At 51.7% G+C, this 26,382-nt stretch overlaps 8 protein-coding genes and 1 non-coding gene across 9 annotated transcripts; 7 read left to right on the forward strand and 2 right to left on the reverse strand.

The window, feature by feature from the left end:
• Nucleotides 1-192: 192 nt before the first annotated feature.
• N0V89_007844 (uncharacterized protein) lies at nucleotides 193-1,356 on the forward strand (the record flags this gene model as incomplete). Its single annotated transcript, XM_056216605.1, has 3 exons — nucleotides 193-455; nucleotides 509-941; nucleotides 991-1,356. 3 exons carry the CDS (start codon nucleotides 193-195, stop codon nucleotides 1,354-1,356), a joined length of 1,062 nt encoding a protein of 353 aa, XP_056070852.1.
• A 549-nt stretch (nucleotides 1,357-1,905) lies between these two features.
• On the forward strand, nucleotides 1,906-2,933 carry N0V89_007845 (uncharacterized protein; the record flags this gene model as incomplete). Its single annotated transcript, XM_056216606.1, has 2 exons — nucleotides 1,906-2,114; nucleotides 2,195-2,933. 2 exons carry the CDS (start codon nucleotides 1,906-1,908, stop codon nucleotides 2,931-2,933), a joined length of 948 nt encoding a protein of 315 aa, XP_056070853.1.
• Nucleotides 2,934-4,822: 1,889 nt separating this feature from the next.
• Nucleotides 4,823-6,168, forward strand: N0V89_007846 (uncharacterized protein; the record flags this gene model as incomplete). The annotated part of the gene is made up of 2 exons (XM_056216607.1): nucleotides 4,823-4,831; nucleotides 5,521-6,168. The coding sequence occupies 2 exons, from the start codon at nucleotides 4,823-4,825 to the stop codon at nucleotides 6,166-6,168; spliced, it is 657 nt and encodes a 218-aa protein (XP_056070854.1).
• A 3,165-nt stretch (nucleotides 6,169-9,333) lies between these two features.
• Nucleotides 9,334-10,536, forward strand: N0V89_007847 (uncharacterized protein; the record flags this gene model as incomplete). The annotated part of the gene is made up of 2 exons (XM_056216608.1): nucleotides 9,334-10,070; nucleotides 10,131-10,536. 2 exons carry the CDS (start codon nucleotides 9,334-9,336, stop codon nucleotides 10,534-10,536), a joined length of 1,143 nt encoding a protein of 380 aa, XP_056070855.1.
• A 130-nt stretch (nucleotides 10,537-10,666) lies between these two features.
• On the reverse strand, nucleotides 10,667-12,908 carry N0V89_007848 (uncharacterized protein; the record flags this gene model as incomplete). The annotated part of the gene is made up of 3 exons (XM_056216609.1): nucleotides 10,667-11,493; nucleotides 11,619-11,822; nucleotides 11,951-12,908. The coding sequence occupies 3 exons, from the start codon at nucleotides 12,906-12,908 to the stop codon at nucleotides 10,667-10,669; spliced, it is 1,989 nt and encodes a 662-aa protein (XP_056070856.1).
• Nucleotides 12,909-14,879: 1,971 nt separating this feature from the next.
• N0V89_007849 (uncharacterized protein) lies at nucleotides 14,880-15,926 on the reverse strand (the record flags this gene model as incomplete). The annotated part of the gene is made up of 1 exon (XM_056216610.1): nucleotides 14,880-15,926. The coding sequence occupies one exon, from the start codon at nucleotides 15,924-15,926 to the stop codon at nucleotides 14,880-14,882; it is 1,047 nt and encodes a 348-aa protein (XP_056070857.1).
• Nucleotides 15,927-17,974: 2,048 nt separating this feature from the next.
• On the forward strand, nucleotides 17,975-21,719 carry PMC1_2 (plasma membrane calcium; the record flags this gene model as incomplete). Its single annotated transcript, XM_056216611.1, has 3 exons — nucleotides 17,975-18,744; nucleotides 18,799-19,322; nucleotides 19,378-21,719. 3 exons carry the CDS (start codon nucleotides 17,975-17,977, stop codon nucleotides 21,717-21,719), a joined length of 3,636 nt encoding a protein of 1,211 aa, XP_056070858.1.
• Nucleotides 21,720-23,541: 1,822 nt separating this feature from the next.
• On the forward strand, nucleotides 23,542-25,256 carry N0V89_007851 (uncharacterized protein; the record flags this gene model as incomplete). Its single annotated transcript, XM_056216612.1, has 5 exons — nucleotides 23,542-23,601; nucleotides 23,663-23,749; nucleotides 23,795-23,830; nucleotides 23,886-25,056; nucleotides 25,108-25,256. 5 exons carry the CDS (start codon nucleotides 23,542-23,544, stop codon nucleotides 25,254-25,256), a joined length of 1,503 nt encoding a protein of 500 aa, XP_056070859.1.
• Nucleotides 25,257-25,673: 417 nt separating this feature from the next.
• N0V89_007852 lies at nucleotides 25,674-25,771 on the forward strand. The gene has a single exon. It is a non-coding gene; the product is annotated as a tRNA-Leu (tRNA).
• The last annotated feature ends 611 nt before the right edge of the window (nucleotides 25,772-26,382 follow it).

Consider the following 26,382-nt stretch of genomic DNA (forward strand, 5'->3'; position numbering starts at 1 on the left):
TACCAGGCGCGCGGATATGCAATCTGGCCAGTGGTCGACACGGAATCATTACTCGCTCGTCTTCTGACTAACCCAGAAGATACGGAAGCATACGCGCTTGCTGCCGCAGTCTGTGCAGCGACTATAACCCAGTTCCAGATCGATGCAGAGCCTGGAAGTCCGGTCGAAGGTCATTATCGCGTATCAAGCGCTATGTTCGACAGTGAGGCAAAGAGGGCGCGAGAAGACTCTGATCACTCGGAACATGTTACGGTCTCGTCTCTTCTGGGTGCGTTCTTTCTTCACGTCTATGCCGCCAATATTGGCCGTATGTCTACTTCGACAGTATATCTCGGTGAAGCTATTACCAAAGCGCACATGGTCGGGTTGCACAAGCCTTCGTACTATCAGAATATGGACGTTGAGCGTCTCCAATACAACGTGAGGATATATTGGCTTCTCTTCATCACTGAAAGGTAACTAAATCGGCGACGGGTGTTCCCATCGGTCACTGACAACACACTCGCAGGGCCCACTCAATTCAAAACGATGTACCGACGATGCTCAAACGTTCTCTTGATCTGCCACAACTCGAAGATCTCAACGACGGCTCAGTAACTCCAGCTTTCATCCAGCTCTGCCGCCTCTTCAACATACTTGACGCTACGCTCACTGCAGACCCTACGGGTGCCCGTAGTGCACTCGCGCTTGCACAGCAGCAACTTGACGATGATGCATCAACCAGGAGCTTAGACAATGTTTTGCAGCGCGCCGACATTTCGATGACGCAACAGTGGATGCGGATCTTCCTTTGGCAACACGCTCTGAGTGTTACAAATCTACGATCATCAGACCAAGACGATGGATTTTCATTTGCCTTCCCTGCAAAGGTTGCACAGAACGCGTTATCATTTCTGTGCACGCTACCAAAGGAAAGTCTAGAAGCTCACGGTCCTGGCATGGTGAGTCAGACTCCCTTTGTCGGGTAGCTCTTCGCTTATCTCTTGACAGGAGTCCAAGTTGTTCGACATTGCCAATTCCCTCGCCGACGTAATGATATGCGTTCCGTCCCTGAACCAAGACTCTGGGTTTGGCATGGGCCCAAGAGATCTAATTCATTCTCTATCGTCGCTACTCGGCTCATTCAGAGGCGGTAACCCTGCCGTCACCAGCATTCTACAGGACAAGTTAACAACATTGGGTCTCTCCATCTCGTCACCGCAAAAGAGACTCACCGATCTCTCGTCCTCAGAAGACGAGCGCGATAATTGGGGAGAGGGCACGCCGCGATCCCTGACCTGGAGTGATAATGGCGGATGGAAATCTCCTGTAACATCGCTGTCACCAAATTTCCCAAACATCCTGTCCTCCTTGTAATTCGATGCATTCGTCTTTTTTGCGATTCATCGCGGTGTACAGTCGGAGCGTGTTCCCTGTATATATTGGTTTCACGAATTGTATTTGCTCATTGCGCCACGATATCACATATTATCATAGGAGCGCGACCTTGATGATCATTGGCTACAATTTGCAAAATAAGTTCGTCGTTCGGTCGCTACCTTTTGCATGCGAGGTAACTCTCGCCAAATAGGCAGCGTTCGCCAGGGCGCCGCCCACCCTCGGCGACTTTCTCAGTTACATTAACCCAGCTGATCTCGCCCCAATCTCCGCACATCAACGTCACAGAGCATGTCCTTGGATCTACTCCGCATTGTTTCTCTAACAAGTGTCGCTGCATCAATTATCTGTGCATTCATCGGGATCCTGATCTTCGTGATACGGTATAGACCTTACGTTGTGTGCATCCTTGCTTGTACCCTAGGAATCCTCTTCTCAATTGTTGTATTCTTGATATACTTTGGCCCACCCTCTTCGCATCCGGGTCGGCAGATAAGAGAACATGAGAACGACCATTGCCCACCCGATATGCTCAAAAGGGAAGACTCCACATCGACGTACACTCGGTTCTTCGACAAAGTTATCTGCATTCTTCACGAAGACGGAGAGAGTATAATCGCACTCGCAGAGCAGAGTGATCCCAGGGAGTTCTACCGCGATAGACCCGGGTGGGCGACTATAAAATTGCGTAAAGCATACGAGCATCTAGACGGCGCTCGCCATCCGCGAATAGTCAGGTAGGAATTATCCATCGCTACGCGGTCTTCAAACACACCATTAATGAAACTAGATATGACGGAACCCTCTCAGATAATAGTATTCTTCTCGAAAAGCTCTGCCCCGGCCCACTCCAAGACCTCGAACTTCCCCAGCATGTCAATCGCACTATGCTCTCCTTGTATTACCGCTGGGCGCTCCAAACACTCTCCGCATTACTCTTTCTGCACTCGCACAATATATACACATGTAACTTCTCCTCACATGGGACCTGGCTACGTTCAGATTTCTCCGTCGCTGTTACGGGCTTTATCTGTGCTGTCATCGACGGCGTGAAAGACGAAGAAAATTACGGTGAGAGCGGGGGATGGATAGGCGACGAGGAGCCGTACTGCGGTAATATGGAAGGTAGTGTGGATGATTGTCGGGGCAGTGTCAAGGAAGATCTGTATTATTGGGCGGTATGGGTTTTTTGGCTCATGGTTCGGGACCGACCCCATTCGGACCTATTCGAGGAGCTCGAAGACGAGCGACTAGGGCCCGTTCTCAACAAGGTTTGGGAAGACGGATACGATCGCACCGAAGAGGTGGTTCGAGACATCAAGATGTATGCTGAAAGGGCGGGAATCAACGTGGTGGGAGATGATGAGGTGGATATCGGACGGCCATGGGGTGAAGAGTTCGACATTATGGCGAAAGAAGAGGTCATTTTTGAATTGAAGCCAAAAAACCTGCCCGACCGTTTCAGACGGCTAAACCAGATAATGCCAAGGGAGTGGCCAACAGTGGAAGAGAGCGCTATGCTTTTCAACAAGGGACAAATCAAAGGGAAGAGGTGATAACTCCGCATGCGGCAGCTTTCGATGTCCACTCAAGGGACCATTCAGTCACATGACTATTTGAGATAGCATAGGTTCGCGCATTCGCACTTAGAGATGCTTAGCGAGAGTCCGCACCTTGACAATACGGAAGAACGACTCATGGTAATTCTGGCCGGAGGGACAAGCTGCGCGGCGTTATATGCCAAGTTTTGGCTTGCAAAGTCTTACGTGATAGCGCTCATCCATGGTGAAGATCTCTTCGTTACGGAAAATCCGCGGGCAAATCAGCAGGCTAGCTCCGTGGCTGTTAAGAAGTATATGTCTAGGAGCCAACAGCTTTGGAAGAAACCTGCTGCTGCATGATGCCGCTCACTTATTTGCATCAACGTCTCCCTTGAAAAACGGTAAGCGAGAGATTGTCTGGCATGTGAGATGGCGCCTTCGAACATATCGTCAGTGGTCTTCTTGCGCTCGTTTGGGATCATCCATTTGGCTTAGGCTGTCATCCATAACTTTGGTCTTCAAATAGCGCTCAGTCGATTAAGGTTTGTGGTCCTGACCTTCTTGCGTAACCTTCCTGTTTCATCCCAGTCAAGACTCTACGCGAATAGTGGCGCGTAACAACCTGCAGCCACACGGGAATAATTTATTTGTAGACCAAATCCCTCCTACGACTGCGGAAACGTGCGCAAGCTCTTGTCGCTTGATAGGTAAAACTGACCGTCCCTGCCATACTGGCAACTCCAGGTGTCACCATGGTGTTAGCAGCCCAAATACCAGAGATCAAGACTTCAATGTTACAACAAGGTCATTCAATCTCCCATGGCATCGCCTAAATTACTGAAGTAGCATGGCTACAATCGATGGTAGCCTCATCGACGTCGATTAGTTGTCATCGTAGCATTCGTGCTACAACACTGGCGAAGGAGATCGGTCCAGCTCTCAGTTATTTGCCATACTCAAGCACAAACAATACCATACCATTAGAGGTCGAACTCTGTATAGCTCGCGGACCACAATCAGAACGACATGGTGCAGAATGTGGATAAGAACCTCGGCACAACTCCATCAGGTCCTTCATTGGTACGCGTGCAGGCTGTTGAACGGAAATCTGAGTTTCCGAGCGGTACCCACGAACGCCATGCTGCAAGGCTGTGTTCTAATAATGCTTGTGCTACCGTTGCGGCGAAATGGAGTTGCGGGGAGCTGCGCTACTGGTGTCGTAGGCGTGGAACTTCGTCATGTCCCAGGGTCCGGTGATCGAAACGAGTAGGTAAGCTCCGAGCCTAATCCCTCTTACGGAAATATTGCGTCCCAACTGGTTAAATGCACAGAGTCCCGTGTGCTGAACGTAGGAACGTCACAACGTGCTCCCGTCGCTAGATGCGGGGAAGGCGTAGATCATGCGCAGATCATCAACGTCGTGGCCAATACGCGCGTGCTTATTCCAAAGCTTGATCTGCCCCTCCGGCGACCAAGTTGATGGTATGGATACTACGTGCAAATATGCGCATGCCGAGGCCTGGTTCATCTCAATTCCCAGATCAGATCATCACTGCCTTCCAGGGCTTTCCTATTCAGGTAATTCCTCCGTGCTTCTAGTGGTACCTGCTGAGCCCCATAATTTCTTCTTATACTTTGCGCCTCCAGAATGTGAAGGTCATGGCCAATGCGATGCTCGGAACGGTTTGCAATGCCTCGGTCTGAATTACATGAACCTGTGAGTTGGAATTCGTACTAACGCTTAGATTGGCCAGCAGGTGAACTCATAGCTTTGATATAAGATCTCATAATGTCCAGTAATTCTTGATCGAACCTTCTTGGAAACCAGATTCACAATGCTCTTCTCCGCTTGTTTCTTTTCGCTCACCATTGGAGGTGCACATGCATACCCATGGGTTGCCAAAATGCCTGGCGTAGACTCGTCTATGCTGACCGGATATAAGAACCGACCACGGCAACAGCCAAGCCCAGATGCATGCCCGTTTAATGCAAACCATGTGAATGCAGCACCTGTTACGGACGAGTACCCTTATAACGGAGCCAAGAATGGTACACCAGGCAAAGGGATCGGTGGATACCAAGTACCTGCGCCTGGAGATACTGCCCATGCTTTTGAAGCACCAGGGGCGGGTGACATTAGAGGACCGTGTCCAGGGCTAAACACGGCTGCTAATCATCACGTAAGCAGTCAACTTGTATGTCTCATTGCGGGTTGATGGTGCTGACTGTGAGCTAGTTCCTTGCACACGATGGTATCGTGACGTTCAATGAGCTCGTTGATGCTCAGCAAAATGTGTATAACGTCGGCTATGATCTTGCTGTACTTCTGGCTGCCCTAGGCCTCACCTTGACTGACGGTAGGTTTCATTGAAGTATACCCTGGGTTCCCGATGCTGATATAGCCTAGGCGATATCGTTACAGAGAAACTCTCCATAGGTTGCGACGCGACCTCACGGACATCTTTTAGTCCTGTACTGACTGGGAGTGAACCTGGTTTGAATGGCCACAACAAGTTTGAGGCTGACACATCGCTCACTCGAAACGACTATGTATGTGTTCCCCGCAGACCGTTCTTTGATATCTTTAGATTGACCCATACAGTTCCTTGCGAATGGTGATGACTACTCCATGAACGCTACCCTCTTTGCCATGATGCAAGAGACCTGCCAAGGCAACTTCAATCGCGAAAACCTAGCCCTTTATCGCTACCAACGCTATCAACAGTCCCTTCAAGACAACGGGAACTTCTACTTTGGGCCGCTTTCCCTTCTCCTGTACGGTGCCGCATCCTTCTTATACGAGCTCATGCCAAACGGCAACCACAACTACGCCCCAGACTTGGAGACCATCTCGAGTTTCTTCGGGGCTGAGCAAGCTGCAGACGGCTCATGGTTCTTCAACAACATGGAGAAGATCCCGGACAACTGGACAAACCGGAAGCTCCCTTACACCAACACGGACGTCACAACGGAGATCCTCGCACAGTACCTCCTTCACCCTGTCCTCTTTGGTGGCACTACTGGTGATGGGTCCTTCGATGCCATCAACTTTGGTGCTATCAAAGATGGCAAGATAGATTCCAGTATCAATGCAGCGACAACTGCCTGCTTGCTGTATCAGCTGTCGACAGGCCAGCTCCCGAGCTCGCTGAATGGCCTCATCACGCCGACGGTAGAGGCGCTCACTTTCATTGCTACGAAGGTGTCGCCATCGTTTCAGAACCTTGGATGTCCGATCCCACTGACCTAAAGCGTCGAAGGATGGGTGGTAGAACTACTCATTCGTTAACCACACTGCACACGACTTGGTGAGGATGTGTTTAGGACTGTGAAGCACCTAGGGGGTCATTCTTTTAGCGTACAAACTTTGTCTGTCATGTGTACATAACCCATTTTGTTTCCTAAAAAGCACATATAGCAGAGTTTAGTTCAGGGCATATTAAGGGTACTGTTTCTATACTGTGCAATGCGCACAAGCACTAGCATTCACCTTGCATACCTCCGCCGGCTGAGTGGCTACATTCAGGGTTTCTCATCCTTCCATAATACCAGCAAAAACGCATCATATTGATGTGACTCGATAAGAAAGCTCTCGCATTACGATGAGTTCTGAGGTACACGTATTGCTAAAGTTCCCCTTGCCTATCGGCTTTGCGTGGTGCAAAACTTGTTTTGGACTCAGCCTCAGCCTTGCCCCTCAACGCACCCTCCGACCAACACTCCCATTTGCAGTACGGACTGTTTTACGCATTCTTTTGAAACATCGTCGGCGTCGGTAACCCTTTCGGCAACTTTCCATGAAAAAGGTAGTGGAACCGCAAGCGTGCGAATTTGAGTTCTAGTTGGGTCCGCTTACGCGCTGAAGCCGATGCTCACTCGCTGTTCCCCTATGATGAGGTCGGATTGAGGCTTACAGCCCTCGTAATACTCGTGCTACCCTAATGTTAAGCATACTGGCCTTTCGCGTAGGACGACGCCGTTGAAAGTTGTGCGCCATGCTCTAAATCAAGGGAAGGCTCAATATGACATTTACTAGTAAGGCAACAATGTCCGTTACTGTTTCTAATTCGGCCTTCAAGGTTCCGTGGACGGGCGCGTTGACTGTTATGTTGAAAATGTCCCCATTGTACGCATGAAAAATTGTTAAGATCTCAACTGTTTCATGCCGAAGTCGCATGAATTCGTTGAAGTGAATACGAAGTAGGTGTGGTGTATTACAGATCCAGCGCGGGGTTTGCGGCTCGGTCATGCCATATCCGCGTCTCCAAGCTCGTATTCTCGGGGTGCTCGTATTATCGTCCAGCGAACCTGCAATTGTTATTCGTCGTTGGTAAGTTCTCGCCAATCGAAAGCGCTGGAAAATTGGTGGCGCAGCGCTAAGTATAAAAAGCATGCAAGCCCTGGAACAAGGCTATGCATGTGCGACCAGGCCGAGCTTGAGCTGAATCCTTAAGTTCGAGGATGTCCCGCCATCGCGCATCATGATCACGGTGTAGCTATTACGGCGAATAGTAGAAATCTCTTTCTTTGTGACTTGAGGTCTACATTGCAGAATCCAATGGTGAATACAGTTTTCGACGTTTATGTCAGTGAATCTTCGCGAGACTAGACTAATGGTGCCTGTTTAGGCACGCTTCGTTCAATTTCAGGACCAGAACGAACCTGGGCTATACCTCGTTCACCCTCAGAATGAGGCCGCTCCCTGCGATGTCGAGTACGTTCAAGCTCCGAAGGGTTCTCCATCGATCCGATCTTTCCGACTGCACGAAAGAAAGTCCTAGCTAATAAGGCCAAACCAAAAGGATAATCTTTGTCCACGGTCTTATGGGGAAACCGACTAAAACATGGCAACATCCCGAAACCGGATGTGTGTTCTTTCGAGATCTCCTACCGCAACAGATGCGCGAACAATTACCCAATGGAAGAGCTCGGATATGGTCGTATGGATATCCCGCCGATGTAGGCTTCCAAACATCACAAATCTACGACTTTGCCCTCTCTCTATTGCAAGAGGTCAGGGATATACGCAATGGGTGTGAAAATCGACGCATCATTTGGGTCTGCCATTCGTTGGGTGGCATAATTGTAAAGCGCGCATTGAACGAGGCATGCGGCCAAAGCCAGTATATTGATATCTTCCGAGCTACAATAGGCATTACATTTCTGGGGACCCCTCATCAAGGATCCGGGACCGCAACAATTGGACAGATTGCCGCTGGCGTTGCAGGAGCCTTCGTACCGGGAGCACAGATCCTAAACCGCGGGCTACTGAGAAATCTAGAGAGAAATAGTACGACTCTGTTCGAGACCTCGAACCGTTTTGCTTCAATCTGTTCAAAGTTTAAGATATATACATTCTACGAATCACGACCACTAATGGGGACTCGTGTGGTAAGTTTCGTTATTTAAATCTTCTCTAACTTCCAGGAAAGCCACAAAACACTATACTTTTTGGAACGACTTTCACTGATTTTCGTTTTAGGTTGTCACAAGATCTTCTGCCGTACTCAACCTCCCAAATGAAACTGCAAGGGAGCTGAATGCAACCCACCAAAGTATATGCAGGTTCAAAGATCGAAGCGATCAGAATTGGCGACCTGTTTTGAATAGCATCCTAGGCATGGTGAACATGACCGTCAGAACGACCCCGGGGCCTGGTATGTGATTTTGACAGAGCAGTATGTGGCCCGCTCAGCTGACCGTCAAAGTGCCAGCTCGAAGTCCTCCGCTTTCTGGGATTGGGAACCAAAGACAGCCACAGCCTCCGTACCCCCAGAGTTCTATGTCCCAGCAACACCATGTCAATTCATATCCAAGAGGCGGGTTTTCTCAAGCTCCAAATCCTCAGGGTCCGGCTTTCCAAATTCATGCATCGCAAGCTCCAGCTCCCTACACGGATCCGTACTATGGACAGTATGCAAGACCGACTACTGGATGGTCTGCAGAATTACCGGAGATGATACGCAGACCTGTACCTTCACCAAGCCCTTCCGTGCAATCTAACCCTCCCCGTCCACCAAAAGTGCCGTTACCCGGAGGGTCTTTAAGCTTGCCCATACCACACAGCTCCAGTAGTTCTTCGCAAGCTACAGACCCATCGGCATCCCAACCAGACCTATCAATTGGACAAGAATACCGTGAGAGGCGGCCTTATTCCTCATTCAACACCAGCTATGCACGAGAAGCTGTCTCGCCAGTTCCGTTTGCATCAAGATCAACTCCTTCCCCACAGCCTGCTCCTCCAGCCACCCATATTCCGAACCCTCAACCCACTCCCCCTGTTGATCGTACTCCAACTCCACAAGTGATTCCTCCAGTTACTAATAGCCCTGCACCCTCATCGGTTTCTACGCAACCATCGGTGCCACAAAATGCAGAAGCAGGGCAAGTCCCCGAGAATTCCGAAGTAGGAGCTATGTGCGACGCCTGCCTGAACAACATCTACTGCTCCCAGAACAGATTCCAGTGCACTGAGTGCTACGACTATGACCTCTGCTTATCCTGCTTCCGGAGTGGCCGAGAATCCAAATCCCACAAAAGTTCTCATGCCATACGTCACATTCTAAAGACCGAGGTGCTCAAGCCAGACGACTTCATCCCTCCACATGACGACGTCAATCCAGAGCAAAGTGCGGATCAACTCAAGACCTTCATCACCTTGGAGCCCGACGTCAACCGGCCTGAAAGTGAAATGCGCTGGCACTTTCTCCATGGGGCTGATAGCCATCTACGATACCTCACAGCAACGGTCGAGCCAGGTCACTATGCTGCTCACCTTACTATCCTGACTCGTTTGTCAGGCTTGCTGAATCAGGCTGGACTGGATGATCTCAAGGAAGAGGGGCTAGGGTATCTCCGCGTTGGGCTCGGTACCTTGAGAAACAAGAAACAATTTTTCAGGACACGTTATCAGGAAGAGTCGTTTGCGTCGCTCGTCCTGGAGGAAGGGCAGATGATCGACAAGATGCTCGATCGCTACTGGTGGACCGTGGTCAAGCTCCCGGGAGACGGAGAGCCTGTAGTTTTACATGCGGATTGCGTTTTCTCGCTGGAGACTCCCGAGGACTTGGGCCTGATCGTCCAGTGGTCTGGCATTAGAGCATTCGCAAGCGGGAACGAGGCTACTGTTTCGATCAATGTTGCAGATATTCGGTAAGCCTTGAGTATTGGGCTCAAATGTCTGGAAAATTCATACTAACGCTGCATTGATAGTCTCTACGATATACGAGACTTCACGGAGCCTCTGAAAGTCCCTCCTGAGCAACCTCCCACCGTTGCATCTCCACAGCCTCCCATCGCTACACCAGCACCAGCACCCGAAGCTCCCGTACCCACTCCGCCTACCCAAGCTGCAGACGCTGGCGATGAAGAAATCACAGCAGAAGAGCTTCTTTCTGCCCTCCTGCAAATTCAGCAAAGCGTAGAAGATGCACGACAACGCGCACAACTCGAAGCGGCCATCAAGCAACGCTTGAAACAGCAAGAAGAAGAAAGGCAAACTGCAGTCTTCAATTACATGTTTGCCAAAGCCATACAGGAGCAGGCTATACTAGAGCAGGAACGGCAAGAACAAGAAGAAGCTAGGAGGTTCCTCAGATTAATGGGCTTCAATATTTGAAGTGGGAATAGATGAGTGATAGACGGATTTGATGTGGGAAATTTCATACATGAGCGATTCATACAGGCATTTCTTGCTGACATATCTCACTCCGTAAGATGTCGCTGCCATCGACTCCACAGTCACCAGCCTAATACCCCGTCCCGTTTATCCTCTGCGGCCCGACACTGTCCAACGTCGGCACAACAGGCATCATAATCCCCTCCTCATCAAAGAACACCTTATCAATCGTCGTCTCCCTCATCGTCCCATTCCCATCAGGAATCCTAAACCGATGGTATGCAATATACCAATCATCCGTCCCCGGCACTTGCACAATAGAATCGTGTCCCGTACCCAAAATGCCCTTGTCTACATCCTTCTGCAGCATCACACCGCGGTACGTCCACGGGCCTGTTACATTTAGAGAAGTGGCGTACCCAACGCGGTAGTCCTCCGAGCGCGTGTCGTCGATGGAATACGTCATGTGGAACAGACCCCGCCGGTAGTTAACGAAAACACCCTCGCGGAAGTCAGTAAGCCCGCTTGTCGTAGCCAGCGTGCCCTCCTTAAGCGACACCATATCGTCTGCAAGCTCAGCATAAAGCGGCTGCCCCGTACCAGTATTCCCCCAAAACAGATAATACTTCCCGGTAGTAGGGTCTTGGAAAGCAGCCGAGTCAATCGCCTGGCCTGTAGTGAGTTCCTCGTTGTTCAAGATCATGGCGGTGGGCTGCGCGGTGAAGGGGCCTTCTGGGGAGGAGGCGATGGCCACGCCGATGGTCTTGCGGTCGTAGGTTGGGTTCTGCCCGCTGAAGTAGAAGTAGTACTTTGAGTCTCGTTCGATGATGGTGGGGGCCCAGGCGGAGCCGGTGGCCCAGGGGACGTTGCCGCTTGTGCCGTTGAGGGTGAGGATGGGGGTGGTGGAGCGCGTCCAGGATACGAGGTCGGGGGACTTCCAGACGTAGAAGACGTTGCCTGGCATAATGTTAGTATGAGTCGAAACAAAATGGATGGATACCTCGTGTATGTCTCAGCTAAGCGGAAAAGCTTTCTTTCGTTTGCTATAGACACCAACACGTTGCATACACTGGCTTTCTTACCGTCCCAGCTGGGGAAGCCATCTGTGGTGGCGTAGATATAGTACGAGTCTCCGAAAATGGCGATATTAGGGTCGGCATAGAGACCTGGAAGGACTGGGCTGTCTCTCTTCGCGATACGTGTTCTCTGTGCTTCTTGTCGTTTGGCAGTCGCGGTGCTCGCAGTGATGACTTCGAGCTCTTTTGCGGTTATAGGAATGACGGTGCCTGTACGGAAACGTCAGCATGTTTACCCAGAATACGGCTTAGAGAGACTGATAAACTTGAAGCAAATAACTGTCCCATACAAAAGATGTATGTGACAATAAACACCAGCGTGAATAAACTCAACTCACCATGGCGAGGACTCGTCGGAAGCTTATAGCTCGCTGACACCTTCCAGCTCGGATTTGCCAAATCCTCCGTCTCAAGCGGGATATACCCACGATCCACATACTCGTCCACAAACAGATAGAACTTCTCCCCATTCGAATCATCCGGGTTGGATTTGAATACCGTTGGTCCCTCTACAGACTTGGTGCCCGCGTTCTTCCCAATGCAAGCAGTGACTTGGGTCCAGGAATCCAACGTTGCGCGCAGCGAATCAGAGCGCTCTTCAATGATGTCCGCGCAGCCGGTTCCAGAGGCGCCCTCGTCCTTTGTGAAGCGATAAAACGTGCCGTTGTCTTGAATTACCGTTGAATCGATGCGCGACATACCTGCATCCTGCCAAATCTGGGGCTCGCTGAAGGTGACGAAGTCGCTCGTTGTGACATACAGCATTCGGTGATACGTCGTCCCGGTATGATTCGTATCCGTTTCGTCATAAAGCGAAGAAGCCCAGAAAACCACATACTGCTCGATAGTCGGGTCGTAGTATGCCTCGGGCGCCCAAGTATTGCCTGCGGTTGGAGGCGACACCTCGACATGACGTTGCGCCGACCAATTGATGAGGTCGCTCGACTCCCAGATCTCCAGATAGCGGCTCCCGGTACGTACTGCAGCGTCCCATGATGTGCCGGAGCCGATTGAGAGATCTGTGGCGAGGAGGAAGAATTTGTCACCCTCTGCTGAACGGATGACGAAGGGATCTCGCAAGCCTTTTGTACCGTAGGAGGATTTGAGTATGGGCTGTCCGCCATTGAGTTCTGTCCAGTTCAAGGCATTGTTGCCGGTGCTCGCCGCTAGGAAAATGTTCTCGCCAGCAACAGTGCTGCCCGTGAAATAAAGGAATGCGTAGCCCTCGAGAGGGTCCGACTGCGCGACGGAAAGTCCTAGGCTGCAGGCGCCGAGGAGCACCGAAGTTAAGCGCATCGTGACTTGGACTCTTTCTTGAACTTGCAGCGACAGCAAGTGTCTATATAAGTATGCACATGCCGTTTGATATTTTCCTCGCCGGCAGAACTGCCCTGGCTAGCAAACAATAGTTCCCTCGCCCAGTAAACTACATCTCTCCGGACAGCAGGTAGCACCCCTAGACAAACCTCTCACGTGGCATCGAGTACCGGGCCGATATATTTGTCCACGAATGCCATGTGGTCGTTACTAGGGTTGGTGACGTACCTCTTCCTTGGAAGCACGCGGGTTTCGCGGGGTACCCCGAGTTTTCGGCGGCCATGCCATTATACGGTATGCTTCCGCCATCTAGCTCTGTCTTGGTTGCGGAGGAAGATCGACATAGAGCGGACGTTATATCGTGCATCGGGGTGGAATAGTCCGAGCCGAGGTCGCAGCGTGATTGACAGACTAGCCGAAAAGGGAACACCACGATGCCATCTTCAGTTCTCTTTCGGCACTCTATCACGTGCCGCTATGTAACACTCGGGGGTAATGCTGTGATTAACGTACGCTGTTATCAAATAGTAATTCCTAGGATAGAACCGTGGTACGCGTGAAGGGGCTGCTTAAATATATCAAGAGCTGCGGAGTTAACTTCTGCATCGCATATCCTGCTTCTATCCTCCTACGTCTTTCGTCCACATCCTTATCTACTTATGCGCTGTCCTCGCACTTGAAAACGTGCTACAGCTCAAGTTTCATGATGTATCTATAGATCTTAATATCTCCCATTCAATCTTCATCTTCATTACCATCATCTCCCCCCACCTGCACTCCTGTCATGACCCTCCCCCTCATGACTACCACCTGGGGTCAATGGTTCGGTCGTTCTCCTTGACAGCGTAACGTCCACGGCCTAGTACTGAGCTACACCCCTGAGAGACACAGCCGTACAAGAAAAAGGCCTGCGGGTCGTCTTCACCAGACGTAGAAGCCGTTAGTAAGACATACAAGATGTGCATCGATTCTAGAGTCCCCCTCTTAACGCCCAAATTTGGTTTTTCGTTTCATTTCTGACTCTGTCATTCTCGTTGACTTCGTGCTTGTTGTTGTCGTTTTCGTTTTGGTTTTGGTTTTGGTTTTCGTTTTGGTTTTGTTTTTCGTTTTCGTTTTAATCTTCTTTCTCGCCTTCTCCCTCATCGCCCTCTTCGTTCAATCGTAAGCTTCTCCCACAGCACGCATTCCCCTCCGTCGCCGCCTTCTCAGGAATCTTCTCCACTCACGTTATAGGCTGGCCCAGCCAACCGTCCAGACGCAGCACCGAAGTGTGCTTTCCCATCTAATTCGCCTTCCGCGCTGCGTCGTAGCTTTAGTCCAGGATGTGCAGCAGCTCGGGTATGCCTTGCGTGCGTGTGGCTGTGTGGTTACACCTTTTTACCCAGGTAGGGTTCTCGCGGAGTTGAGATTATTCCTAGTGGTTGCGTAAAGAAATTGATGAAGCAAATCAAGAGCACGATGGGAGGTGGGAAGGTTAAGGTATGTAGGTGCGTGATTTTGGAGTCGGTGATTTATCATGCGGTGTTGCGCGCAGACGAATATTCGCACTGAGGAGTTCATTGTCAGTGTTACCATTTAAGTCAGCGCGATGCTGTTAAGCTGGATCGAAAATTGGAATGCGCTGAGATTGGTGAGGCGAAGCCTCGCACCTTGTTTGCGGTGGAGGGGGGAATTTTCCATTCAGCGTGGATTCAATTCTGACTGTCGGAGACGCTGCCTTAAGATTGAATCAGTAAACCCTGCTGTAAGCTTGCAAAACAAGTTCCGCCTTCAGGGGCAAAGCGACGTGGGGGTATTGTCATGTAATCTATTGCGTTGGTATATCTGAAGGACATGTACAGTGAAAGGAACGCGTGGGTAGTGTACAGGAGCGGCAGCGCAATGCGAAATGCCTCGATCAAACTGCCACCATGCCCATAAAGGAAACTTGTTTTCATCCTCGCGAGCGCGTCACCAAGACATGGAAGGTTGCAGCGGCTTCGGCGCAAATTGCGGCTCTTTGCGGATAGAAGCAAAAATGTTGAGGAGCTGTGTAGCTTCCACGCCACCATTCTCTTGCCAGAACGGCGCGGAAGATGCTTGCTGCATGGCGAGGTCGTAGCAGGTGTCAAGGAGCGAGTTGGTGTTTTCCGGGCTGTCTTTGATACGCATCTTCATGCCAATAGCCATAGCCATGAAGACGTGGAAACGGGCCATTTGTGTTGATACAGGAATTTCAAGTGCAACACCTCGTTTCTTGGGATCAGGATAGACAGATTCGCAAAAGCGACTGAAAAGGCCAGGAGTTACTGAGTACCCTCTCTGTTCCGCAGATTCCAAATGCTGAACAAACTCGGATGTGAGAGTTTCGGCTTCGAAGCGACTCGGAAACGGTGTGGTAGTCAGCGCTCTGCTTCTGTCGGTGAAGCTCGAGCGCGAAGAGCCCGGTGGAGGGCTTTCGGTGGTGGCAGCGAATAGTCCTGGGCGGGGTAGGCGAGGCGCGGGCGCAAGAGGTAGAACATCGCTTTCGTCTTCAGTGCCTTGATCTTCGTTTTCCTCCGAGGTCGACGATATCGAGGTGGTGCGGGAGATGCTACCACTCTGAGGTGCCTCGGGTTTCAGCTTGTTTCTTTGGGCCATGAAATCCCACTCTGTAGCGTGCGGTGGGCCTGGAGACGGTGTGTAAGACTTGGTGCTCGCAGGAAAACCCATAGGCGGGTACGACGGCGCACTCGTAGGCGGGACATCGGGAGACGATGCGCGTGTGGTGCCTGACCAGAATGAAGGTACTGGTGAAGATACAACTGCCACATTGGGGACAAGCTCACATTCAGTGATGGCTATTGAGGGCACGCTTGCCCCTGCGCTGCCAGCCGAGAAGCTTCCGAGATCCAACTGCGAGGGTTCGGCGGTGAAGGCGGAGGTGAAGTTCGTGTCCAATGACAGTGGGGGCGGACTCTGACCCCAATCGAAGCTGGTCGGCGTCGAGGACATGAGATTTTCGTCTATTGACTCCATTCCATGCATGGGTGCATTTACATGTGCAGCTAATTGAGCTTCTAGATGGTGTATTCGACTTTCTAGTGCTGCTTGATGTTCTCTGCAAGGTGTTGGTAGAGTCACGTGATAGCGCGCGTCACAGGCGCAAAGGTGGTGGATACTGACGATGCGACGACTTCTCTTGGTTTTTGTGTTCTCACACCTGGAGACTGTTAGCTGCCACGGCGAGGCAAAGAGGATTTAACCAGGGCCACGAACAATTTAATGAGAATCTTTTACACGTTGCACATGGAGTGTCCCCATCGCATCGAATCTGGAGACCTTCAGACATGGCTCTTCTCCTCTAAAGAACAACTAGCTACCTTTCGTCTTCGACACCTTTCACAAGCGTTGGACACTGACTTGCGTCTTGGTGCCCAGTCTTGAACGGCTGCTGGCGAGAAGGTAGCCGGCGCTTCGCCCGCTGGCAACGACGCTGTAGCTGTCAGCACGTATATACTGGGTAATTGGCAGGTTCAAGTTACTGAATGGGCACATGTTCTCGGGAGTCGTCGTAGCCGTGGGCTGTGCAAGATGGCTCAGGGATGGACGAACACGAGAGCAGGAGCAAAAACGTCGGGGATCCCGCACCGGATATCGAACGAGCCGGAAAACCAGATAGACAACAGAGGAGCAAGAAGGCGGAAGATGAGAATCGGGCATGTTTTACAGATGGAGCGAAAGCAGCTGGCAGGGCAGAGATTGGGTGACTAATCGGTAGCGCCTTCCCTCTGGCGGCCACGGGGGCAGGGTCGAAGCAGATCTGCCGCAGCAACCTCCGCACCACAGCGAGACCGACTGCCTGTGACGCTGCCGACCGTCTGGAGTGCGCTGCTTTGCTTATGCGCGCGCGTTTCGCCCAGCAATCATACGCTTCCTGTATTAATTCCTGCCCTGTCTTAATGAGCGCGTGCACCTGCCCTCGCTAATCGACGTTTTTCTAGAAAGGATGCGTTAGCGCGCGGAGGAGAGCGGGAGACGCTCCGCGCCTGCATACCACCTTCGATCTTAGGCTTCAGCCCTCCACATCTCTCTCCTCCTCGGCGCAGCAGAGCGGACTCCTGCCCGCCCTCCGTCAATTCTCCACTCCTCCGCGATGCCTTTTGCCTTTGCCATGCACCCCCTTCCGGCAGCAGTCAGCCTTGCGGCAGGCCAATCGAGGATGCATGACGGGGAATTCCCACCCCTGCCTGGGCAGTCGCGTTGAGACCATCGCCATGGAAGACCCCTATGCGCCAAAGCATACTTCTCATGCTAGGTGAGATGAGTGTCGAGGACGGGAAGACAAGATCACCAAATTTGAGCAATTGCGGTTCGGTTACACGTCGGCCTGGTACACGACACGGTGTCGCTTGATGACTTGGCGGCGGCCTCCTTGTTGAACGGGATCGTCAAACTTCACCAAGACCCTCCATCGCGTCAGTCGCAACGTGCTACAACTGCCGAAGCCTCGCCAGGACCCTGAGAAGGTCGGCGGCCTCAAGTCTGCACTGGCCACCCGCGTCCATCACATCAGTCACGTCGACCGCCGCCTCTCCTTTGATTCACATCTTAAGAGCAGCCCACCCAAGCTTTATTCCAAGCCCTTATCTGTTGCGCTTTCCCTGCTCTTCTGCTTTCTGGTTCCTGCAGTTGTTTCGAACCACGCTGATTCGCCACGGCTCCGTCCACAATGTCCCCACCATGCCTGTCATATCACGTTAGAAGAGCTACTATCCGTCTCATTTTGCACTGCCTCAATGTCTCTTGAAGTCGATTGTCACAATCACCTGGGCATCATGTCTGCCTTTGGCCTCTACGCTTCTCGGCGTGCGGGCTGGGCGTCCGCTGGTGGCCGCTTCTGCCTCGCCTTGTGCACATCCGACCCACTGCGAGAAACAACACAGCATTCGTAGATCACTATATCAGCGTCTGGAGGATGCACTTTACAATAGAGAACGCATAGTGCCTCGCACTTTCATCGCCCTGTACCCTCTCCGTCATTGTCCTCTCTAATACTTAGTCTTATTATTTATTGCCTGCTGAGCATGGCTACATCCAATGATGCGCCTGGTCGCGCAGGAAATGCAGCTTTGCCGACCCTTCCAGAGATCACAGTCGAGATACCGAGGACGCCAATGCGTGCCAACACGGATGATACACTAACTGCAGTTACTGCTGTTGACGACATTTCGCCTGCGACGCTGGCCCCGGAACGATCCTTCAGACAGATGCAATCCCGAAATCCATCGACAAGTGCCCAAAGCACAGCATCTAGCTCGAACCCACTCACAGGCCGAAGTCGAGCACCAAGCGAGGCCACACTCGCACCGCCTACTACCTCTGCGGGCGCATCGACACACACGCTGGACTCGTATCTCCATGACGATGCCCTCAAGGCTGACCCAGGGTCCGAGAAGGACTTTGCAGTCCTCAACAACAAGTTCGCATTTTCCCCAGGGCAGTTGAATAAGATGTTGAACCCCAAGTCGCTAGCTGCTTTCGTCGCGCTTGGTGGGCTCCCAGGTCTTGAGACCGGCCTGAGGACCGATGTTGATGCGGGACTGAGCACCGAGGAGACCGAATTGGCAGGATCCTTGTCTTTTGAAGAGGTCACAAAGCAGTACCGGAAAGCACGCGGTATTGCATCAACGCTTCCTCGTCCGGTTGAGGTTCGCCATGTTGACGTTACCGATGCTGGAGCTTCTGGGACGGGTTCACATGCGAACGATGCTTTTTATGATCGCAAACGAGTCTTCAGCGCCAACTTGCTTCCAGCGAAGAAGCCAAAGTCCTTCCTGATGCTCATGTGGGAAGCGTAAGTGATGTGGTTTACAGCTACCCTGCCTTTGCTGACCCACCCTGCTGGTAGGTATTACAAGGAGAGCGTACTCATTCTACTCACCGTTGCAGCTGTTGTCTCTCTAGCTCTGGGTCTGTACGAAACGTTTGGCGTGGATCATGGGCCTGGAGCCCCACCATCCGTTGATTGGATCGAGGGCTGTGCTATCTGCGTCTCGATCGTTGTTGTCGTCTTGGTAGGCGCTATCAACGACTTCCAAAAAGAGCGCGCATTCGTCAAGCTCAATGCAAAAAAGGAAGCTCGCGAGGTCAAAGTTATTCGCTCTGGAAAGTCTTTCACCATCTCTGTCTACGATATCCTGGTAGGCGACGTGCTTCACATGGAGCCTGGCGATCTCATTCCGGCCGATGGAGTCTTCATCTCTGGTCATAACGTCAAATGCGACGAGAGCTCGGCTACCGGAGAATCTGATCAGATGAAGAAGACGAACGCTGAACAGGTTCTGCGGCTCCTTGAGCGCGGCCACAACAACGGCAAAGATCTCGATCCTTTCGTCATCTCCGGAAGCAAGGTGCTCGAGGGGGTTGGAACGTGTAAGCTCACCCTTGCCCTTGGGCTGTGACGAAAGCTGTCAACTGACCATGACAGATCTCGTGACCTCTGTTGGTGTCAATTCCAGTTATGGAAAGATTCTCATGGCCATGCGGCAGGAACCAGAACAGACACCTCTCCAGATCAAGCTCGACAAGCTCGCCAAGGCTATCGCGAAGCTTGCGAGTTTTGCCTCGTTCCTCCTGCTGCTGATCTTGCTCTTCCGTCTTGTCGCGACTTTCCCTGGAAGCCCCCTGAGCCCCGCTGAGAAGGCCTCTAAGTTCATGGATATCCTCATTGTATCCGTCACCATCATTGTCGTTGCTGTACCTGAAGGTCTACCGCTCGCCATAACTCTTTCCCTTGCATTTGCCACCTCACAGATGGTCAAGATGAATAATCTCGTTCGTGTTCTCAAGTCATGCGAGACGATGGGAAATGCGACTACCGTGTGCTCGGACAAGACGGGAACTTTGACGCAGAATAAGATGACCGTTGTCACAGGTACCTTTGGCGAGGACTCGTTCGACGACAAGAACCCTGGAGCATCAGGCAGTCGGTCTTCAGAATTCGCACAACGCTTGACTGCTCAGCAGACGCGGCTTTTGATCGAGTCTATCGCCATCAACTCCACAGCGTTCGAGGGCGATGGTGGCGAGTTCGGGTTCGTCGGTTCGAAGACGGAGACGGCGCTTCTAGGCTTCGCAAAGAATGTCCTGGGCATGACTTCGCTCTCGCAGGAACGCACTAGCGCACAAATGGTTCAGATGCTCCCATTCGACTCTGGCCGCAAGTGCATGGGCGCTGTGCAAAGGTTACCAAACGGAACCTTTCGACTGCTCGTCAAAGGTGCTTCGGAAATCCTCCTGCGATTCTCTACCTCACTTGCTCTACCTAACGGGGATGTGTCCATGGATTCGACTCGAAGGAAAGCTATATCAGACGTCATCGACTCCTATGCCCAGCAGTCTCTTCGTACTATCGGTCTCATCTACAAAGACTTCGCGCAATGGCCACCCCAAGGCGCCGAGAACCCCGATGACCCTTCTGTCGCTTCGGATCTGGGCGCACTGCTTAACGGCATGACATACATTGGTGTGGTTGGCATCCAAGACCCTCTTCGTCCGGGCGTCCCAGAGGCTGTCGCAAAGTGCAAGCATGCAGGTGTCATCGTCCGCATGGTCACTGGCGACAACGTTGTTACAGCTAGAGCCATTGCCACTGATTGCGGCATATACACCGACGGCGTCGTGATGGAAGGTCCCGAGTTCAGAAAGCTCAGCGACCAGGAGATGAACGAGACCCTTCCGCGTCTACAGGTGCTCGCCAGGTCATCCCCAGAGGACAAGCGGATCTTGGTCACCAAGCTGCGCGAGCTCGGTGGTATTGTTGCAGTCACCGGCGATGGAACTAACGACGGACCGGCACTCAAGGCGGCGGACATTGGCTTCTCGATGGGCATCTCTGGTACAGAGGTAGCTAAGGAGGCATCAGCAATCATCCTGATGGACGACAACTTTGCCTCCATCCTGACGGCTCTGATGTGGGGCCGTGCAGTAAACGACGCTGTCCAGAAGTTCCTCCAATTCCAAATCACAGTCAACATCACAGCAATGGTCGTCGCCTTCGTCACCGCAATCCAAGACCCCGAGATGCGCTCCGTCCTCACCGCAGTCCAGCTCCTCTGGATCAACCTCTTCATGGACTCCCTCGCCGCGCTTTCCCTCTCGACCGACCCTCCCACCAACGAGATCCTCGATCGTCCGCCCACGCCCCGCAGCGCTTCCATCATTAGCCTCACCATGTGGAAGATGATCATCGGCCAAACCCTCTTCCAGATGACCGCGACGTTCGTCCTACATTTCGCCGGCCCCAAGTTCCTCCCCTATCCTGAAAATGAGATGCGCACTATCATCTTCAACGTCTTCGTCTGGCTGCAGATCTTCAACCAGTACAACAACCGCCGTCTCGATAACAAACTCAACATCTTCGTAGGCATACACAAGAATTACTACTTTATTGCCATGAACGTCATCATGGTGGGGTGCCAGGTGGTCATCATCTACTTCGGCAGCACGGCGTTCAGTATCGTGCAGCTGAACGGGAACCAGTGGGCCATCAGCGTGGTTGTGGCGCTGTTGTGTGTGCCGTGGGGTGTTTGTGTGAGGCTGTTTCCTGATAAGTGGTTTGGGGCTATTGCTAAATTTGTTGGACGGCCGTTCGTGGCTATGTATCGTCCGCTCGCGAGATTCACGGATCGAGTGTCGGAGAAGCTGTCGAGGAAGAAAGGGAAGGCATCTGAGGATGGAGAGAGTGATGGAGGGAGTTATGCGGGGAGGGGCAAGTCGCCTGTTGAGACGGTGAGCGTTTCGGGGGATGTGGAGAAGAGTGTGTTGTAATTATCTAGTATGTTCCGATGGGATGTCTGGGCAGCTCTGGAAAACGCTTCGGCTTGGGTGGTTTTGGGAAACGCTTCGGCTAGGGTGGTTTGCGTGGACAGGGTCATACTTGGGTTAGGGATAAGTGTATACACACGGGCTGGCGTTTTGAGATACAGGAGCTCGCGCTATGCGCTTGAGCTGGGGCGTTAATTTCGGTACAAAAAAGGCTCACGCCGCGATAGATTCGCATTGGTCGAACGAAGGTTGGTCTACAGTCAGCAGAGATATATCTAATTCCGCGAACTTTCGTGGAGATCTGCAAGGACCATTGCAGGATAATACTATTATTGACCTCTTTCTGAGTCTGATCGCAGGGTCATAACCACATCCAAAACAAAACAAGCTACGAAGTAGTGGTGAATTCATCTGTTCATTGGTTCCGTGAAGCTGCAACACAGCTGTTTGCTGACCCGCGCTTCGCTTAGCGAGGGGCAAGCGACACAGCGGAGAGGACAAAGAACTACCTCCGCCTTCGAGAATATAACTCATGAACCCTAAGCCTTATATGTGGATTGAGATCCGACATTGATTGACGTTATGCCTCTCATCCTTGCGCTCGCCCGTGCAAACGATGCCCCTCGTATCAGCGAGATCCACATGGCCGCCTTCGCCCATAACGCGATGCTACTAGCGCAATTCCCCACCCCAACAGTCCGACACGGCCTACGAAAAGCGGTAGAACAAAAGACACTAGCGGACATACTAGATCCTCACATCACAGTGTTAGTCGTCAACGATGCTGAAGTATCCTCCCCCGATTTACCTGATGGGCAATTACCCCTGCGCACAGGCCCCATCGTCGGCTACGCGAAATGGAATCATCCCCTCGCATCCGGAGAGTCTTCCGCAGAGGAGCCGTGGGTATGGCCTGAAGGCACGAATCTCTCCGTGCTGGATTCCTGGAGTGAGAAGGTACAAGAGGCGGAAAGGAAAGTACTTGGAAACCAGCCATGCTACCGTAAAACCCCCCAAACTTTTAAACCACCGTCATGGGCACTTATATCTCGCAGGTCTCAATTTCATAGCCACCGATCCGGTATATCAGAATCGTGGTGTGGGGGCTATGATGCTCCGATGGGGTGTCGAGCGAGCTGGAAGGGAAGGTGTTGCTGCGTATTTGGAGAGTACGATGGAGGCGGTGGAATTGTATAGGAGGGAGGGTTTTACGGTGGAAGGGGATATCGATGGGGTTGAGATTGAGGGGGAGTGGGGTGGTTGTTTATGAGGAGGTTGCTTGTGTTTTGAGACCGGGGATGGGTGGGTGAGGAGTTGGGGACGGAGGATATCTTTTAGCTTACTGTGTTCAAGATTTGTTCATAGCTATGTTGACAGGGGGCTGGGGTGAGTCCTCCTACTGGGATACTATGATGGTTCTTGATGCGTTGCCCTTCACTTTAGAGGAGGTTCTACGCGGATTGTGCTTGTTCCATCGAAGCCTGTCTAGCGCGTGTCGTTGCGTTCGATTAGTGTGCTATGTCGTGCGATTGCATTCGCCAAAGACATAGAAGTAAACAGCTGGGATATATGCAATCGCGCACGCGTTTGCTATGCCGTTTAAATAAGGGTACTATGGGATGTTATAGCAGATGTATGCCAAAGGAAACTGCACAATGCACCACGTCGACGGGGTTCTCCCCGACCTCGGCTAGGAACACGGCATCGCCCCTTGCAGCCTAGTTCGCCTCGCCCCTCAAATACCCCGACGGCAGTTGGTCGGCTATTTCACGGTGGTCCAACATCTCAATCATCATCATTCTCATTGCTTAATAGGCGTTGTAAGATGGCAGCAATAGATGGCGCAGAGGTAGCGAAGCATGATAACAGGAAGTCTTGTTGGATTGTATGTAGCTAATATCCCAAGCTCTTGATGGCAATTGCTCACTTGCGCCCCCACCCTTTAGGTTCTCGATTCGAAGGTGTACGATGTCACGAAGTTTCTCCCTACGCATCCCGGCGGTGCAGCTATTATATTGAAGAATGCTGGCACGGTATGTCTTTTCGGCTTGGTAGTGCCCTATCGCTAACATTGACAGGACGCTACTGAAGAGTTTAAGAAATACCATCCATTGGTATGCAAATCAGAAAGCAAGCTTGAAGATCACCAGACTAAAAATAATGATATAGAACTATGTACATGATTTACCAGAGGGCAGTGTACTCGGATCAGTAAATCCAGACACCCTAGGGAACCTACGAGAGAAAAAAGAAGTCAACGCGGCACCTGCACAATCCGCAGATGGCGACAAGGAGATACCACACCTCACCATGTGCGTATCATGTCCGGACTTCGAGAAGGCCGCGAAAGCTGTGCTACCGCATAAGAGCTATGTGTATGCTAGCACATCAGCAAATACCGGACTATCACTCAAGACAAATCTTGACGACTGGAGCCGCATCAACTTCCGTCCACGTGTGATGCGCAATGTAGGCGATGTCGACTCTCGGCGTTCCATATTCGGACATACCTCGCAGTATCCGTTTTACATTTCTCCCATGGGTACATTGGGTGCCATACATCCGGAAGCGGAGCCAGAGATGGTCCGCGGAGCAGTGCGGAAGGGTGCGCATATGGTTGTTAGCACAGCGTCGACTAAAACTTCGGACCAGATTATGCAGACTTTTCAGGACGAGCAGCAACGTTTGAACAACAAGAGCCCTACTCGGTTGTTCTACCAATACTATATGCCTGTAGACCGCAAAAAGGCCATCGAGCTCATGCACATCGTCAAGAAGGCTGGATACAAGGGTATCTGGATAACAGTCGACACCCCCGTTCTCGGCAAGCGGACTGCAGACCGCGTACTACAGGCCGAGGAAGCGCTCGCCGTAGGCTTAGCAGAAGAAGAAACAGCATCGTGGGAGACCGGCGGCGAGAACGCATTTGCGCCTGCAATGGGCGGACGGCCCGTTAGTGGTCAGCTAAGCCCGCATACGACGTGGGAAGATTTAGCATGGATACGAAAAGAATGGGAAGGCCCCATCGTTTTGAAGGGCATTCAGACTGCCGAGGATGCGAAGCTCGCGTATGAGTACGGTTGCGATGGAATCTTGTTGAGCAACCACGGTGGTCGACAGCTGCATACTGCGCCCAGCGCGCTTATGACGCTCCTGGAGATACGAACATACTGCCCTGAGATCATCGGAAAACTGGAGATCTTCCTCGACGGCGGATTGCGGGATGGAAGCGATGTTCTCAAAGCGCTTTGTCTGGGTGCGACGGCTGTCGGGGTAGGTCGGCCTTTTATGTACGCGCTTGCGGCGTATGGGAGCCAAGGTGTGGAGAGGTGTATTGATGGTAAGACCTTTCTATTCTAGCTGGGTTTTTTGCTAAGCTGACCCACTGCAGTGCTTGCCGACGAGCTCACTCTGGGCATGCGCCTACTGGGTGTCACTTCGCTGGACCAGTTGAAGCCTGAGATGGTAAATGCGACACGACTCTTGAACGAGATGTGGAGACCGGAGAACAACAGCCTTAGCATCAAGAGTCGATTGTAGAGTGGCGTTTCGAATTAGCTTTGTGTAGATAGCGCAACGCACATTGGCGCATGTCATCTAATCGTAGCATGAACGAAACTAGATATGGAAACATTCGGCATCGTGACAAAATCGCGCCTTTCCATCACGATAGTTGTGATACTTACAGCGAAATTGGATGGTCGGGGACGTTAATGTTCGTCACTGAAGCCCACACAAAACGTGATGTTCTCGGCGAGAAAATTTCATCGGACCCTGACCTTCGCTCGCGTAACGTGCACCAATCATCTCCTTCCAACTCTAACCCACCGTACATCCTCCTCTAGCGCTGATCTAGTCTTGTGACACTCCCATGTCTTTTCCATGCTTTTCCCGTGCATCTATTGCTATATGAACGCTCCAATTGCCTCTATCCTCATCAATCATCTCCCAAACATCGGTGAGATGGCCGAGTTGGTTATGGCGCCAGGTTAAGGTCATCTTAACATCATTTCCTGGTCACGAAAGTGGCGTGGGTTCGAGTCCCACTCTCATCAGCATCGTCCGTTCATTGAACGGGTTTCGGGAAAACATCTTTTTTGGGGTTGTGTGGTCTCGGGTAGGAGGCAGGCTTTTTTTTTGGATGACAAAGTGGGGTGGCGTCGTACACAAGCTAGTTCTTGAGCCAACATGAGACAAGGCGTTATAGTATCAGGTTGTAGATCTAAACACGTACTGTAGCGTGAGTTACCTACCCTGCGCTACGTGGTTATGCACGTATAGCTAGCCTCAACCTTAACAGGAGAGATTAATTGTAAGAGGGATTGACGCTGAGTAGTTTCAGTTCTGTGTCAGCCACTGTGTACTGAGATGGTCTCTGTGTGTCGTACGCATTACAAGCTGTTCTACTCGTGGGGATCGATCAATTGTTTGCAGGTGTAAACGGAGCAAACCAAGTGTCTCTACACCGCGGCAATTGTTCCGTTCCGCGGAGCAGCACATGAGACTACATTTTGAAGTAACATACCGTTCCTCCTGGTACATGATAAACGCAGCGGAACCTGGATACGCTGCACAGTGGTATAGTTGACCAAGCCTATCGTATGCCGTTATGGCAGACGTTAACAGCGCAAGGTGTGGTCATGTACGTGGAACATGAAAAGCCCGT

This window comes from Didymosphaeria variabile (assembly GCF_027946475.1).
Source record: "Didymosphaeria variabile strain IMI 356815 chromosome Unknown scaffold_5, whole genome shotgun sequence".
NCBI classification, from domain to species: domain Eukaryota; kingdom Fungi; phylum Ascomycota; class Dothideomycetes; order Pleosporales; family Didymosphaeriaceae; genus Didymosphaeria; species Didymosphaeria variabile.